Here is a 17,798-nt window from a genome sequence, read left to right as displayed (position 1 = left end):
CTACCTCTGACTTTCAGACACACACACACACACACACACACACACACATACACACACACACACACACACACACAAACACACGCGCGCACACACACACACACACACACACACACACACACACACACATGCATGCAAACCAATCAAGGATCAATCTGAACTGGGAATGTAGATAGATCACCACTGTTGTTGGACAACATCACATTCAAAAGAAAAACCCGTAATATCAACTTTAGTCTAGTTTGTTTGTTATTTTGTGGGGGGGAAGGGGGGGGATTGGGTATGGGTTCAGATGGGTGAGACATGCCTTCCCTGCCTTCCTCCGAACCCGCTAGCCCACCCCACCCCCACCCCTTCCCTCCCTCACTGTATTTGGCCTGCCACTATGTCCTTGCCCCCACCCTAACCCTGTCCACAGTGCCTACTGTGTGCTAATAGCTGTCTGGTATTGTTTTGCTGTTTACGCCAAGCCCCTTGATGGACCATAGACTGTTCAAGCGGGTGAGTGCAGCCTCAGCAACTCAGTTCGTGCTTCTCTCTCTCTCTTTCTCTTTCTGCCTCTCCTCTCTCTCTATTGTATGTCTCTGCCACCCTCAACCTTTTCCTTCTTCGCCAATGCAGTGAGCTCCTTCTTGGGCGTCTCATCTCTCTCTCTCTCTCTCTCTCTCTCTCTCTCTCTCTCTCTCTCTCTCTCTCTCTCTCTCTCTCTCTCTCTCGCGCTCTCGCTCTCTGTATATCTATATCTCCCCCCTCTTCTCTCTCCATCACTGTTGCTTGATGCCTGCTTGCATGAAGGCTGCCAACTGGAGCCACAGGTGGACTGAGAAACACTAGCTTTAGCGCAGAACGTAAACCTTCCTCTGAAACTAACCACTGCTTTCTGAATGACATCACCGCAACACAAACAGGCCTCTCCCTCTAATCCCTCACTCTCTCTCTACTTCTTTATCCTTATCTGCCTTTCTACTTTCACACTTATTTTCTTCCTCTATTTTATCTCCTTGAAATAATCTGTCCTTTGACTTTTGTTGTTTGGTTTTGTGCGGTCATGAAGATGCAACAGTAAACGGATCAAGGGATACATGCGTTTTGTTCTGTTGCATGTCGAGTGGTGACCTTTTGGCCTTGCTCCTTGACCTCCAGGCATGCTATGGGCCGGCTTCAGATGTCTATCTGTCCTCTGACCGTTACTCCTCCTTTTCCCCCCCACAATTCACACAGGTCACACCGGACACACACACATACATACACACACTGTTGCTTGGAATGGTAGCTGGTGGTCTACTAATCTCACCTGTATTCTTACCATCTGATAGGACTTAATCAACAACCCCTGATCATGGATCAGTTTACTGACTATCTTCCAGCATTTGGATTGGAACCCAACACAGTGGGGAGCAGTCCCCATCTTATCATTGTTATGTACTATCGCTGAACAAGCCTGCGTTGCAGTGGTTTCTCCCACAGTCTATAATTGGGCAGTGCTGAACTAGGTTTCTGTGCTTCCAGAGCAGGTGAGCTCAGAGTGTGTGTGCGTGTGTGTGTGTGTGTGGTATACCATCCTATATAGAGGCCATAGTGCTCTGATAAACATATAGGCCGTCGCCAGACAGAACCCAACAATGAGATACGCAGACAGTGCGACGCGTGGGTTTAGGATGGACCTCCTGGGATCTCACTGTTTTAAACAAGAGACACAAACACTTACAACTGTCTCACAGTGGTGCACAGCTCCAAACGCACACACATGCACACACACATGCACACACACAAACACACACACACACACACACACACACACACACACACTTGACTATGATGCCACACATAATTCTTCACATAAGAGAGCAGTTAATACACACTGGTACACACAACTACACAACCACGCACTCATATACGGACGTTTACATCGTAATGTGTAGCCAGGCATTTTCATTGGCTACCTCTAACAACAAAATAACATTTTGTAACCAACGTGACGTACGAAGAGTTATAATCATCAGGTTGATCGCCTCGTGTTGTTGTGCACGACGCCGTTGAAAGGGCAAAGCGATCCGACTGAAGTGTCCACTGCGTGTTCCTGTGTCTTCACTCTGTGTCTTCACTCTGTGTTCCTAACCCCCCCACTGACCACTCTGTTTCCCCCAAAGCGCCTTTAGCCTCCCAGGACGCAGTGCAACGTAGCCGCGTTTGTCCTGTCCCCACATGGAGCTTGTCGACGAGGGGCCGGCGTGTCTGAGTGCGTAGCGCGTTGGTGTGTGTGTTCCCAGGGGGCTCACAGCTGTCTGTTTGTCTCTGTGTTTCAGAGTGAAAGAATTGAAAAGGGCCAGGGAACATGAGACCCAGCAGGAGAACGCCCTCGCCGTGTGACATCCATCTCCTGACTCCTTTTTTCCGTTCCTCTTCCCCTTCTTTTGTTTTTTTTTCCGTTTGTACCCGGGTATTTTACAAAGGGAATCGAAAACAACAACAACAACAAAAGTGTCAATGCAGACTGCTGCGGCGACGACCGCAGTGTGATCGGATTCTAGTCCTCGTAACTGCTGCCCCAATTCTTCTTTTCAACCCATTTCCTTTGGTTCCCACTGACTTGATTTCAGTTGTTGGATCGTGGCGACTCTAATCGGACTACAAACTCAAGGCTGGGGGGAGGGGGAGGGAGAACATTTGCTTCATGGCATTTCTGTTGCACTTTTTCATGGATTACGTGCTCTTTTCCGACGTAAAGGAAGAGCGTGTGCGTTATGTTTTTTTTTTCCGGATGTCGCAACGGGAAGATGAACACGGGCCGTCGTCCGCGGGGGCCCGCCTCTCTGCAGACGACGGGACGAGAGACGAATGTGTCAGACAAGGGGCGTGGAGGACCATTAAGGAAACACAGACAAAAAGATAAACAATATGAGCTCTACTCTTGTATTTTACAACTATTTCGAAGTGATGGATCTTTTTCAGTTGTGGGTGTTGGAGTTTTATTTCTTTATTTTCTTAACCAAACACATTGGTAACCAATTGACCCATTTGCACAAGTCAACTCTCATCCACCGCCATAGACGTGTGCTTTCAGTTCAACCCTTCGACAACTCATCACGTCCCACTGCGCTCCGCCCCGCCCCATCCGTCCAAGTGGGCGGAGCCTCATATGAATGTAGGAGGGGCTTTCCCATTCAGAAACCAAGTAGGGGAGGGCATTGTGGTTATTTTTCAGTTTCTTAGGAAACGTCATGACATCATTGTTTACATTATTGCTTTATTACTTGAAGTCGATCTCCCGTTGCGTCCGATGTACACTCTGCGTGTGATCCTCGGAGGTTCTGTGTTGTTCGACCCCGTTCGAGGGAAACTGCATGACTCTGCAAAGCATTGTTGCCTGTGTGCTTGTGATTCGGTCGTTCTGTTTTAAAGAGTACCAGTTCTGCGGCGGTCCGGCGCCCACCGCCTCCTCCTCCTCCTCCTCCCCCTCCTCTTCCTCTACGGGTCCCGCCATTGTTCTGAGTTCCCCCGATGTGGTCTCCTTCCTCCCTTCTCCCTCTTCATCCTCTTTTCCGTTCGTTTTTCCTCGTCGTTTTTTATTTGTTTTTTTACGAGAACCCAAAAAGGAAGATATATGAAAATAATCGACGTTGCCTCTGTTGTGTTGTAAACGTTATTTGTCATAAAGGTTGTTACTTGTTCTTTTAAATGACCTTCAGGGCTCAGGAGGGCTCCTGAGGGGACGATCACATACATTGCCTTGACGTCTTAGAGATTCTTTGAGGTGTCCCTAAGCTACTCCCAAAATAGGGGTGTGACAAATCCATATTTTTGACAATTGAGCGGTTTCTGTACATAAAGAAGGCTGAAAGTACGTAGGGTAAAAAAAAGAAAAGTTAACATTTACCCAAACGGGGGTTGTATTTTAGAGATATATTATTTTATTCATTAAAAAGGGGTCAAAAATAGGTAATCGACAAAAACAAAATATTTGTATAGTTTTGTTTGGATGCCTAAAAGTATGGTTGTATTCTTTGTATATAGTGTAAATACCTGGGATAAAAATGAGCTACATGCATGAAAAATATGAACAGATCAAAAGAAAAAACAAGAAGAAACGCAGTAGTGGCTATGCTCTGTAAAATGATTACAACTATTTCACTATAAGAGTATTTTATTTTATTTTGATTGTTCTTAAGAAGAACATTTTGCTAAAGCATGACCTAATGCAATATGAAAAAGTACAAAAAAACAACCATAGTGTATTTAGAGTTAGGAGATACCTGCAAAATTATCTTACAACAAGTATGGTTATGTTTACATTTTATTTAATTTATTTTGGTTTGTTTTAGGCTACCAAGAATCTTCTGCCATTGGTGCCAAGTAACGTGAATGCTATATTACCGAACAAGAGAACTAAGTTAATATATATTTTATTTTTATTTCGCAGAACCGATAATCATAATTTAGATCCACACCAACGTGAATGACCTAAAGCTCACAGCTGGCTGACAAACAATAACTCAATGGTACAAACAATGCAGAAGGAGTCACATTTTAACAACACACACAGACAAACGTTGAGTCTCCCATGTCTTCTCCATTAACACCATCCTGATCCCAAACGTTTTGCCATCACTGAATACGCTTTGATTTTCACAGCAAAGACCGTACATCTTTGACATTGTATTTGATTCTATTTTTGAAAGTCGATTGAAATGTGTCACTGAAACAGGTTGTTTGATCACATTAAACGGTACGTTGATGGCAGCCTTCTACCTAGCAAGAGAGAAGGCTGCCGTACAGGTTCCTTAAGTATTACAATCTGACATTTGGGAATATCTGGGCCATCGTGTATTCAGTCGTTTATTGCAGCAGATATTGGACTTCACAGACGCTACAGTAATTATGTCTCTGAGTCTTGGTCAATTTATCTTGAACAAGGCTGCCATGAATTGCGATTATTTTACTAAAGGTCATGGATAAGATTGCTATTCGTTTGTGAGCAAAGGGAAAAAACCTTGTAGCAATGTTTTGTACTACTTTGCCAAACAGCTGAATAGATGTTCTCACAACTCAAATGAATGGTGCTAAACTGGTTCTGTCTGGATCCCCACTCGCTGCAGAGACACTGCAGGGCTAAGGTTAGCATGCTAGAGAGACATCCATCTCCGCTGTAGATCTTGAACTCGGTTGTGTTTTGACAAACCTGGTTGCTACCGTACAAAAGCAGCTTGCTATAAGCCACCTGAAACAGTATTATCAAGTCATGCCTGCATGTGCTTGAAACAAACACACATGCAATCGGAGGGGCTGTGGATTGCTGCAAATGTCTCTCATGTATTTATGCCAGAGGTCGAAAATAAGTGTTTTCTCTGTCTAAAAAAAGGGATGATTCTTTTGCCTCTGACGTGCCATTGAAAAACTTCTTGCATTTATTGTTTCTGTCGACTGTGTTTTTTTCTCCAAATGGGATTGATTTTTATTGACTTTCCAGCTTTATTTCTGTCATCCACCCTTACTTGTGAGCGTTATCTCCCGAGTGTTTATGTAGAAAGTGCCTACTCATATCCCGCACAAATCCAAAGTGCATGCAATGTACCTGAACTTCAAACTATTGGGGAGAACAAAAAAATACAGAAAGAAAACAGACAAAGGTCACGTTACTCCAGGTCTTACTGTCTGGAGTACGGGAAGCGATCAACCCATCACCACCATCACGTAACACTAGCACATACACACAACACCCATCCATTTACGACGTGTCAAAAAGCTAAGCTTGTGTTACTTTCTTTTCCTTTCTGTTTCTGCCATTTTCTCTCTTTTCTACTGAAACTGCTTGTTAAAACCACAAGACTTTAGAAACGCCTCTAAATCCTCTAGTTGTGGTCGGAATGCCTCGCTGACGCAGTGTTGTGGCGGGAGGAGAGGGTTTTATTGCGCTTGCATGGGTTAAATAGTTAAACTACGGGTGACAGAAGTGCACCTAAAGCATGCTTATTTTCCTAGAATCGGTAGTCGGATAGACATGTTAAAAGACTTATTGTTCTGTAAGAGGATCAGCGCTGGTTTGACGTGTCACAGAACTGAGTCGAGGGCAGAGGTCAGACGACCCTAAGGGCAAAGTTGAAATCCCACAAATTAAAGATAAGGAGTAATTTGAAGTTTTTGACCAATGTTTCCATGGCAAGGCATGGCGGAGGACATGAATGTTTTTTTGGTTTCGGTTTTTAGAGCAAGCTTCAACTTTTTAGCCTTTTTCTTTCATTTGTTGATTTTATACAGAAGATATAAATATATACATTTGGATCTAATACGTGTGTTCCCAAATGACAAAATACCACGGACACCGTAAGAGACCATTGTGAGACTGTATAGGAGTACGGTACTGAACTTTACTAGTCACAGACACACGCACTAGACACCGCACAACACACATGTAGACATACGTAAACACACCCGTCTAGTCAGAAAGTGGACCGCGAGGGACTGGTTTACCTCACTACCTGTTTTCAGTTCAGTCGTTTTTTTGTTTTTGTAACTCAGGGTGCGGACACGGAGAGGAGGAAACACTACTGGTCACATGGTTCAGGGCAGAAGGTGGTGAAATTTGACGTGGGCCGAAAGCGGTGCTTTCTGGTCCGAGGCAGTAATGGTCTACGTTGATGGGGATAGGGATTAGAGTGAAATTATATTTAACAGTGTTGGACGATGGACACCAGTATAAAAAAAGAGAATAAAAGTAGACGTATTCTGACTGATGTTTTTCATAGAATCCTCTATGACCATTTTATCGTTGTCGTTTTTTCTGTTGTTGTCTTGGAATAGATTTATACAGACAAAACGGAGAGGGTTAGTCAAGTTTCAATGGAAAGCTCACCTGCAAATCTTGTTTTTACTGCCATTTTATGAGATGGGATGACAGGTAAGCTGATAGGCGCTCTTCACTCATCTACTGTTGATTTCACGACGTTCTGCGAATCCCGCCTTTCCTCCTCTTCTCCTTTGATCACCCAAAACCAGACAACGGTAGGCATCAGGGCAAACCAACAGAAACTATCTCACAACATATTCCACTCGTGGACACAGAGCAATAAGAATTATTTTGTGGAGACCTATAGACCTAGTGAAGTTTAAAACGATTGGACACATGTAGTCGACTTACTCTTATGCAAATGCCAGTATTGCAAGACAAGTATTCAATAGTTTATGGACAGCAATTATATGGCGCCCTTTACCGAATTGCACGTTTTCATCAATTCCAAAACCAAGAAGAAAAAAATACAGCCCTACTTTGGGTCCTCGACACTTTGCATGTAAACTAGTGTTAGATCTTTTTTCCTCTCCTCTATAACTGTCTTACTCGTCTTTCCCAGCTTTGCAAACCTATTTCTTTCCACCCTGATAGTTTCACCCCTTCCTCCTCCTCCTCCTCCTCCTCCTCCTCCTCCTTCGTTCCTCTGATGTTTTGCTTTCGTTTTCTTTCTTACCCTTTCTCGTTTGTAAGTTTTATTTTTGTAATTGTGCATGTACAAGCGTCACTGACTCGATGGATATGTAAAAAAAAAAAGAGATTTCAGCTGCTGAAGCCATGCAAAACGTTTTTGAAATGCCCTTAAAATATGAAATATGTTTTCTGAATGCTTTATATTCTTTCTGCTGTAAAATAATAAAACAAGAAAAAAATTAAGAAAATTCTTGAACCAAGTTTCATAACGTCATTTTGTTTCCTCTGCTTTACAAAAACAAAAATAAGACATTTAGTCATTTTGTTTGCTATAGAGAACATTATAATCAAGCTTGATTGATGATTCAGAACTACAAGGTTATTCAACACCAAGATCCAAGGTCTTATATGTAGCCGGGACAACAATGAGTTTAAAGTCTAAAGTGGACTGGTCAACTGTGCATTTTGTTCATCACTAAAGATAACATTGACCCAGTCTGAGCCTGAAATGGAGCCCTCATGTGCAGATCAGCATCAAACTAATGGATTAACACACACACTCCAACTCAAAAGTGGTTTACTCACATTGCATCAGAAATCCCATAAGAGTTTAAATTCTGAACTGACCTCTTCACACAAGTTGGAAGAGGAAACAGCTGTATCCTGAGATGGAGCAGAGTTTGTGTGTGTGTGTGTGTGTGTGTGTGTGTGTGTGTGTGTGTGTGTGTGTGTGTGTGTGTGTGTGTGTGTGTGTGTGTGTGTGTGTGTGTGTGTGTGTGTGTGTGTGATCCAAGATGCAGACCCAAGGACTTTAGCTAGAGTTTAAACCACACTTGAGCATTTAACCTTTTATATTTTTAATGATATCTTTATTTTTTCACAAATGGACCATTGAGCCCAATGATTTCATTGGTTGACCTTTGATATTCTCTTAATACAGTCTTTTACTGCGAAGAAAAAGGTATTGGGTACTCAAGTAAAGAAAAGTTATCCAAGCATCACTTTTTTTTTCAGTTTGAATTTTTATGTGGGACATTTGTCAAACATTAACAGCAAGTTGTGCATACAAACGCATAATTAAATAAATGAAAATAAATTATGTTAAATTCATAAAATAACAAAAAGTTTTCATGAAAACATATGACAGTGTCTTTTCATAAAGGTGTGTTTGTGTGTTTGTTTGTGTGTGTGTGTCAGGAGGATTCTGTGGGTGCAAACAAATGCGATCGTTTAGTGCAAGCCCAGTCATCCACAGGCCATGTCCTCAGTGACGTATGAGATGGACTAGTACTGGATTCAGTAGCACTATCGAAGCAGTAGCACTGGATGCAGTAGTACTAGACGCAGTAGTTCTAGACGCAGTACTTCCAGAAGCACTCTGTGTTCCCTCCTCTCTTCCGGAACTGTTTCTTGATGCCCAGTAAACGACTGAAGGGATTAAGGAGACTTTGTTTCTCCAACATGACCTGTGGGAAACAAGACAGTTGGCAAGTGAGGATCACACATGTTGATTGTGTCTGGGCTACCATGTCGGTTTGTGTTGTTTTATCACGGCAGGAGAGAACCCATAGCGCACCGACCTCTCGCTTCATCCCTCTGGGCAGCAGACCGGTTCCTCTGATAGCTTAGCACGACACAAAAGACACAAACAGCAGAAAATGTCTGGTGTTTTTGAGGATTATTTCTAGTCGTTTGTTTGTTTGCTGTGTGATAAAACATGCAGTGGAAATGAACAGGATATTATACACAGTTGGAGCATGGGGATCTCTGCAGTGGTTTATATGGATGTGATGTTGTCTACGATAGCACGTGTGTGTATGTGATGTCTGCGATAACTTGTTGATTGTGTGTGTGGTGAGAATTGAATACGCGTGTGTGCGTACACACATTTGCACCATCTTTGTGGGTATATGCCTGTCTTGCCTGATTTTGTGTGGGTCTCATATGAATGTCGTGTATGTCTGCAAGCTTATTTGTGTGAGTGTGTGTGCTGCTTTGTTTTTGTGTGTGTGGCTATTGTGTTCATGTCATGTGTGTGCGTCTGTGTGTGCTGTGTATCCACACCTTCTCTGTTGAGCTCCGAGGCCAGCAGGGAGGCGTATCGAAGGCCCGCGGGGTCCTGCAGGGGGAAGGTTTGTTCGGAGAGGGAAAGCTCGTCCAGACTACCGACTCCCTGATCCTCCACTGATACTGACCACGACCACACACACACACACACACACACACACACACACACACACACACACACACACACACACACACACACACACACAGACCGACACACACACACACACACACACACACACACACACACACACACACACACACACACACACACACACACACACACACACATACACACACACACACACGACACACACACACACACACACACACACACACACACACACACACACACACACAAACACACAAGGCAAGGAACGCATCACACCCCAATGCTAAAATGGATAAAGCAATACATGGAAGTAGCCATGGAAAACAGCAAGGTTTGTAAGTGTGCGACAGTCATTACTGTGAAGAAATATGGTGTTCATATGGTGATGGGATGATCTGTACAGGAGAGGGCTTCCACTGTGCCTGCCACTGGAGGTGAGTGATATCTCGACTTCCAAAAATATAAAAGTCTAGCCATGGAGAAGTGAAATACTACATAACACAGTGGAGGCTTGGATGCAGTACACTGTACATCAGCAATAGGCATAGTTCATCAGTGACACATAGTTTAGGCCTCTATCCTCCTATAGGTTAATTAAGTTCATGTTTACTAGAACTCTACTACAGCTATTATTTATGGAATACACAAGGAACAATGATGAAACGCTAAACTGTTCTTTCTTTTTTTTCAGTTAATAACTTGAAACTCTTTTCCCCCAGATCTCATGTCCCCCGTTAAAACACATCATTTAATAGCCCCCCTTTAATTAACCAAAGTACTAAACAAGAGATTTACTGCCTCCTCCCAAATGTATCACCGGCGTTCTGTCACACACAAATTACTTTCCACTTACCGGGGCCCGAGTAGGGCCTCTCAGCCGAGTCTGTGATGGGATGGGCCCACAGGGGCCCGGAGGCCACCAGCAGGAGGGCCCACGGGAGGATCTGGCGGCACACCATGACTCTGCAGGGAGCTGTTGCTGCTGATGCTGCTGCTGCTGCTGCTGCTTCTGTTGTCTGACAGCGCTGGAGTCTCTGGGACTGTCTCTGCTCAAAGACACGCTGGGGGGTTCTGCCAGGGGGGTCAGGACGAGTCTTCTTCTGCATGTTCTGAGGACTCCCAATCCTTTGTTATATATCCCCAGCACTGTGACCCCCACCGCCAACCCCAACCTGAAACCAATGTACGCACACACACAGACGCTTTGGGGTCCCAGCAGGTGCCCCCGCCTGCCCAGATGCCTGGCTCGGCGATGATGAATCAACAGGCCAGGTGAATTATGGGCGCCATAAAAAGAACGAGTGCTGTGATCCATCCTTCAAGGCCAAAGTCGTGTTTTACTGGACGTTTTTTCCTTTTTATTGTCTGTTTCAAACAAGTGCGTAAGAAGAGGTTCAAACCGGGGGGCTTTGGATGCATCTCTCCTCGGCGACGCCGAGGGGAGCAGGTGGATCTTACGACATTACAGGGAGCGAAATGTTTTTTATTATATGAATTCATTAACTTCAAATGAAGGTCTGAGTAAGGAGGAAGAAGACACAGTGTGTCATGAGTCGTGGTGTGTTCATTCAAAGTCATTTAAAATGCAGTCTTTATTTTGTACGCTGGACAGGGCTATTGTATTAGTTTGTAAGCCATATGACATTTGGAGTCGATTGAAAACAGCTGTGAATATGCCACAGTCCACTGGATGGGTCTGATTGATGCCCCGTCACGGTTCAGAGGCCTTGTTCCCGAGTGAGACGGTGTATTTCAGCCCTCACTTCCCCTTAGACCCGCAATAAACTCTGCTTTTATAGGTGGCTGTATCAAGGCCGGGCTGTGCCAGATGAGGCGCTGCCATTGGCCGGGCCGCTGAGCAGGCAGGAGACGCTGCTTTGGTCATCACACGGCTAAAGGTGTGTTGGTTGTTGTATATTTATTAGGGCGGCGGTGACGTGGCCGCGTCCTGCCCGGTAGGATAACACTGGTGCAGAGGCGACAGTGACATTTGGTTTAATGGGGCCAGACACCGTTATGTGTCGCTGTATTTCAACCAACGCAATTAAGATTTATCCTCTGTGCTCGTGGTCTAGGGGGCGTGTCCTTCGGCCCATTTCCAAGTCACACCTTTCAGCCACCCCACATATGTGTGTAACATCAAAGACAATTGAAGAAAGCATGGTGAATTGTATTATTGTTTTACAGGTTTGTTCATTAGTCACATTCTTTTAAAGGCTCTTGTGATACTAACATTTGCCAGCAGAGGGAAATATTAGTTTGTAAAAATTTCTGGAATAAGTTGTAGGCCACTTTACGTATGCAATCGCCAATCAAACGGTCTTGTTTGTAATATATATCCTGCAAAAAGTAGAATGCAATGTAAGATAGTATTAAAAAACCAATCGAAAAGAAACAATGTCTGTATATATGCTAACAACACAAAAACTAAAGGATGTAGCTAGGGATGTTTGCAAACAACAAAAAAATAAAATTTCTATATCATTATTAGTAGCATATTTTATGCTATAAATAATACGGTCTGTAATCGATGTAGATGACATCCATTAACATTTTCCTTAACCTGATTAGTCCACGTCAAAAAACAACAACAACGGTGTTTTCGACTTTGTCCTGTGCATGATTTCATCCATATATACATTTGATCAACATTTTAGAACAATTAATTGTATTGGATGCAATTGACCCCTAGACAGAGCCCATTGGACAACGCCTACACCGGTTATAAGGCGGCAGTTCAGGAGGAAACAGTATGGGCTAAGTTTGTCCCTTCTCGGATTCCATCAGTCAGCGACGACCGACGGACTATTGTTTCATTGATGAAGTAAAGAAGAAGGGGTCCAAATTACAATCGAAAACGATGACACGTCTTTAGTATGTTGTAGGTATGTATTTTTTTTACTTTTGGGTGACCTTTACAGAGAGAGCAGAAGAACAAAAACTCAACCCAACAACTTTGCTGCAGCTCTGCGTGTTGTTGTGTTTACTTGTTGAGGACCGCCGCCTCTGTGCAGGTAGGATACAGCGCTCCTACTTTACTGTGCGCGCCCTATTGTTCACAGGATCAATCCGATATAACATATATGTTTTTGTAATGTACGAGCATTTTGCATTGCCGGGGCGATTAATCCTAGTGTTTATAGCTGTGTTATAATAACGCTGTAATAGCGTTGTTTGTTCAGTCTTAATTACAAGTTATCCCCTTTATTGTTGTTGGTTGTGTAAAAGAGTAGCATACAGTAGATAACTTAAGGAATCCATATGAAATGTAATTTGTATGCGTATAACGTGTGTTATTGAAACGAATGTTTCATATTATATTTCATATTTAGTAACAACGTGTCAACTAGTAATAGATCATAACATAAAATAATGTAACACCGACGTTTCTGCTGTCTGGTCTGCAGTTGCGTCGCAATCCCTTCTAAGTGCTCCCTGCTGTCCTAAAGGTTTTCCGGTTTGGCCTGTGTTTTGTGGCAAGAAGGACTGACTACTCTCCTGGGGACATCCATGGCAGAGCTGGAGATCGACCAGTCCAACCTGCCACGCGTCAATGAAGGTAATTTAAATAGAACACAGTCAATTTACAGAACAATGTGTATTCATATTGTAACAAAAGGGTGTATGGCTTGAATAGTCATGATGTTGCTATGTCTGGCTGAACTACCCTTCCATGGACGTGATGTAAAATTAAACGGGTCTGAGTGTGGGTCAGTCCCGCCATGCGCCAGACAGGTGTGTTGTGTTGTAGGCTACATGTGATGTGTTCTGCAGATAATGACCTGAAATGCGACAGGCCTCCCAGATAGCGCTTTGGAATGTCTTCTGTGGCTTCTGTGTTTCTTTAAGACTGTCAGACCTCACTTTAATAACTATACACAAACATGCAAACACTCAAACTTTCCGACATACTTAAACAAATGAAGCACACACAATAGGAATAATGTTGCTTTGTGTGTGTAAAATGACAAAGTAAAATGATTATAATTGTTTTATTTGCTCACCCTCATGACTAGTGATGTCTAATTTGTGTGATACCATTGTAAAGTTTGGCATTCCCTTCACATTATCGCCACGTCCATGAGGATGAAGCCAGTAGCTCAGTGGTTAGCCAAGTTGCGCTCCGGCAGAGCGGTACTGTATGTATTTTGTCATGGGAGATAACTCAGCACTCCTGTACACAAAAGGCGCGCTGTGCAGCTCTGCAGGCTCACGCTTTATTAGGCTGCAGCCGGCGCACAAACAAAGGAGTCGCTTGTGCTTACAGGAGAAACCGGTCAATTAAGCAGCAGCTGCTCCTAAACTAGGTTGTCTGGCCACTACCTTTCCTCCCTCTGATCATGCTTTGTAACATAAAGTGTTAGATTGGCCGTACGCTTGGCATTCTTGTGTTTCTTTCTAGATAAATGTGGGATAATCGGGGCTCTGATTTGATTCCCCTAGCGGTCCCTACTGCGCACCTCCCCTCCTCTTATCAACGCCTCCTAGAATGTGGACCGAGGGCAACTTGCTTTGTTTCCGCCCCCGCCTTATCAGTTCCTGTTGGGCTTTTCAGTGGGTGGGGGGGGTCCGTGTGTGTGTGTGTCTGTGTTTCCCCCTCCTCTGGTTGCTCTGATTAATCCCGCAAGTCGTATCTCACAGTGGAATTCCCCCGTCCCCTCATCCTCCACAAACCCCCCAGTGCCCTCTCTCCCCTCTCCTCTCAGAGACAGAGACACTCCCATTCCCCCCTTACCCTTCCCTCTACCTTTTCCATGACAACGTTGTCTGGTTCAGGAGCTGGCTGACCCGGTGCTATAAATAAAGCCCCCCTCCCCATGAGCTCCAGACTGGGTCTGTCCTGGTGAGTGTGAGAAACAAGCAGTACAGTGCAGACAAAGGGTGGGTGGGGGTGTGTGTGTGTGTGTGTGTGTGTGTGTGTGTGTGTGTGTGTGTGTGTGTGTCTGTGTCTGTGTGTGTGTGTGTGTGTGTGTGTGTGTGTGTGTGTGTGTGTGTGTGTGTGTGTGTGTGTGTGTGTGTGTGTGTGTGTGTGTAATATGGGGTAAGGGGGCTGCTGGCCTTAAATAGCACTCTTGTCATATTCTGCCTACTTCAGTTATATTTTCTTTGCAGCCTTTCTCCAGCGTTGCCGGTGATGGGGCTGAGCAGAGAGCAGAAATAGCTCTGGCACTGTTTGATTCTTGTTACGTGAATGGAGGGGGTTATTTGCATAATTTGTATTTGAGGTGCCTTGTTGTCAAGTCTGTGTTGAAATTTGACTTTCCCGTCTGCCTTCGAGACATCATTCCACTCATGACTCTACAGCAATCTCTGTCTTAAGATGGCTGCAACAAGGACGTATCTTGTTTTGTGCTTTGGCCCACGCATTTGAAATAGAGCACCATTTTAACCGTCCTTAACTTAGGGAGTTTTGGCTGTGAGGTCAGAGATGCAATGACTTCCTGCTCGCCATATGACCTTTGACCTTATTTTCCTGGAAGCCCTGCAGAGAGTTGAGGCAGCACAGCATGTTGTAAAACAACTGCACCTCCAAGCAGCGGGAGGGGGACGGTCCCTGGTCTGGTGCGCTCTTCAGCATGAGCTCTAGTCATCCATCTCTCTTGAGACAAACCTTCCTCTCTGCCGTGGTTAATTTTCGTGATCTGCTGTGTATAAGCTCATGGTGGGGGAATCCTTGAAAAAAACACACACACCAGACACCACACACACACACACACACACACACACACACACACACACACACACACACACACACACACACACACACACACACACACACACACACACACACACACACACACACACACACACACACACACACACACACACACACACACCGCATGCTGTTGTACTGTCACAGTGCCTCAAATCTTTGAGCACCAAAAACCTGTTTGGCTAAATCTTCCTCCCTCCATATACACACCCTAACCAGAGCATTGTGACTGATTAAATAACTGAGTGCTGAAAAACAAGTCGGCCCAGTAAGGGAAACGCAAAAACTCATTTAGGTTTATTTATTTTCTTCTTTCATCTTTTCACTTCTTCCTCACTGCAGCGTCCGGAGAAGGTTGAGCCCTGGAGAAAGCCTAGCCAGTAGTAAACTGGTTTCTAACAGTTGGTCTCATAGTCCGATTAGGGATCCGGCTTTGGTACTAATCTCTTCTCATTGAGAAGAGAGACATAAGGTTGAATCTTTAGATCCTTGTAGTTGCCAGTCTTAAAGGTCTTCAACAGGTGTAAGTGCTTATGCGTAGTCGGTCCCTACGAAGGGTTAACTCTCTCCCGGTCGCCAGACTGGGGACTAAAGTCACATTCATGCTGTAACCAGACCCATTTCAACGGCTTATGCTGTCTGGATCCCTATGAACGAGGACCACCGTGGACCCCACCTAGATTGGCCCAATAAGACCAAACACAAACACACGCATTCCTTTTCCTATTTTTCTGTCTCAACATTAACAACTCAGCCCGTTTTCCAAACAGTAAGTTGTTTTGTCTGAGTGTTCAGATGCTAGCAGTGTTGTTCCCTCACCTTCCTGTTTACACAGGGGGCAGAAAGGACCCTTCCTTATTTATGCGGCCACACAGACGCAGCAGAGAGCCAAGGCTCTGTAAACCCCGGGGGGCCGCGGTGCCTGGTTAGCCCCAGGGTGAGCTCAGGTATGAGGGGGCAACGGAGATTAGGTTCAGCTCAGTCATGGCTAGAGAGTTCTTGGTTTCTCTTCATCTATTTGGCTATAAAGGGCAAGAGCAGTATATTTGAAGGCAACTTGTTTTATCTTGTTTTCATTATGAAGCATGCTGCTTGTGTATTAGCTTGTATTGTATTGTATATGTTTTCTATGAAATGGAATATGGGTTTTTAAGTTTTGGGAAACCTGCAGTGGAAATTATTTTGTATATTTAGCTATGCCTGCCAACCCATATTTTATCATGATCACTCTCTCTCCTACTGATGCAATGAGGAGTGCCAAAGAATGGTGTTTGATGGCGGTCTCTGTGGCTCTGTAGCGCAGAACAAGCACATGTGGTATGCGGATCTTCAAATTGAGTTATGGGCCCCCAGCCTCCAGAGCGTCCTCACCGCTTACAAGGCGATAAGTGAATCTGTGTGCTTGAAAACCATCTTGGTGCAGTGTAGACCGCATTCCAGCAGCGACTGCCTGAGCGTTGTGTTAAAGCAGTGGTCCTCAACCTGGGCGTCGGGACCCATTTTGGGTCCCCTGAAATGCATATAGGGTCACAGGAGATTGCTGGCATAATATAAGCGTTAGATATTTGATGATCCATTCTAGCAAACCTTTATATATGAATTGATAAATCTTCTCTTTTAGGTTTATATAGCCACGAGCAAACTACTTTTTTAAACTAATTATTTAGTATGTAGAATAGTGATGCGACTATGATCACCTGGACATTGATATCCTCGACAGATGTTGGTTGGGTAAAAACTATTTGTGTGTAAGCAGGTGCACAAAAGTTAAAGTTGGGTTCGCAAACATTTTCTGAGATAGAAATGGGGTCACGGGCCATAAAAGGCTGCAAACTTTGCCCAAAGCTGTCTATTATGGTAATAGGATCAAATATAATGGAAGATTATGTCCGTCTTTCATACAGCATTTTGTGCAGTGTGGGTATGACAAAAGGCGAGAAGCTTTTGAAGCGTATTAGAAAAAGAGGAACCTTGCGTGAGTGTGTGCGTGTGTCTTTGTGCACGTGAGTGTGTGCGTGTTTGACAAAAGGGAGACGTATCAAATGACCATGTTGGAGGCAGCAGACGAGGCCACGATGCTGGGATTAACCCGGCTCCTCACGTTGTGTTTGCAGACCCACTAAGCCCTCCTGTAGACACTGTTTGTGCTTGTTGAAGCCCCGGCTCCTCATCCCTTTAAAACTCAAGAGCTCCACAGCAGCTCGACGGTTTATAAAATATCAGCCTGTCATACTCTTGACTTCATTAGTAGTACTTGGTGTTGTAGCGACAGGGATTGCGGGGGGATTAGCACAGTAGAAGCGATACTGTGTGTGTCCATATCAGGCAACAGGTGGCCTGACTGGCGTGCTGGCCAGGATGTCAATGTGTGGGAAAAAGTCATGGTGGAACTCGCATGTTTTACAATGTTTACCGCTCTATGTAAGGAGCTTAGCGTTGTTTCATGTTTATTTAGTCAGTGTGTGAAATACGGGGGGGTCCGGGGGGGCTCGACC

The 17,798-nt window shown here is 44.4% G+C and overlaps 2 protein-coding genes across 7 annotated transcripts in view; one reads left to right on the top strand and one right to left on the bottom strand.

Annotated features, from left to right (window-relative positions):
- Positions 1-7,670, top strand: part of camta1a (calmodulin binding transcription activator 1a) — a 32,118-nt gene extending 24,448 nt beyond the window's left edge. For 3 of the 6 annotated variants that reach the window (XM_060060809.1, XM_060060658.1, XM_060060514.1), the window contains 2 exons: positions 468-498; positions 2,304-7,670. In XM_060060809.1, coding sequence (XP_059916792.1) covers positions 468-498; positions 2,304-2,336 — 64 coding nt within the window. In that variant the 3' untranslated portion in view covers positions 2,337-7,670. The remainder of the gene's footprint in view (positions 1-467; positions 499-2,303) is intronic. The other 3 variants (XM_060060731.1, XM_060060577.1, XM_060060890.1) reach the window with 1 other exon arrangement.
- A 758-nt stretch (positions 7,671-8,428) lies between these two features.
- On the bottom strand, positions 8,429-10,899 carry LOC132464315 (prepro-urotensin II-beta-like). Its single transcript, XM_060060633.1, has 4 exons — positions 10,444-10,899; positions 9,479-9,604; positions 8,995-9,038; positions 8,429-8,880 (listed from the first exon to the last, which is right to left on the bottom strand). Exons 1-4 carry the CDS (start codon positions 10,694-10,696, stop codon positions 8,767-8,769), a joined length of 537 nt encoding a protein of 178 aa, XP_059916616.1. The 5' UTR covers positions 10,697-10,899; the 3' UTR covers positions 8,429-8,766.
- Positions 10,900-17,798: the final 6,899 nt, after the last annotated feature.

Source organism: Gadus macrocephalus, chromosome 1 (genome assembly GCF_031168955.1).
Source record: "Gadus macrocephalus chromosome 1, ASM3116895v1".
Classification (NCBI taxonomy): Eukaryota; Metazoa; Chordata; class Actinopteri; order Gadiformes; family Gadidae; genus Gadus; species Gadus macrocephalus.
The sequence above is the reverse complement of the archived record's forward strand: the minus strand, read 5'-3'. Positions and strand labels throughout refer to the sequence as shown.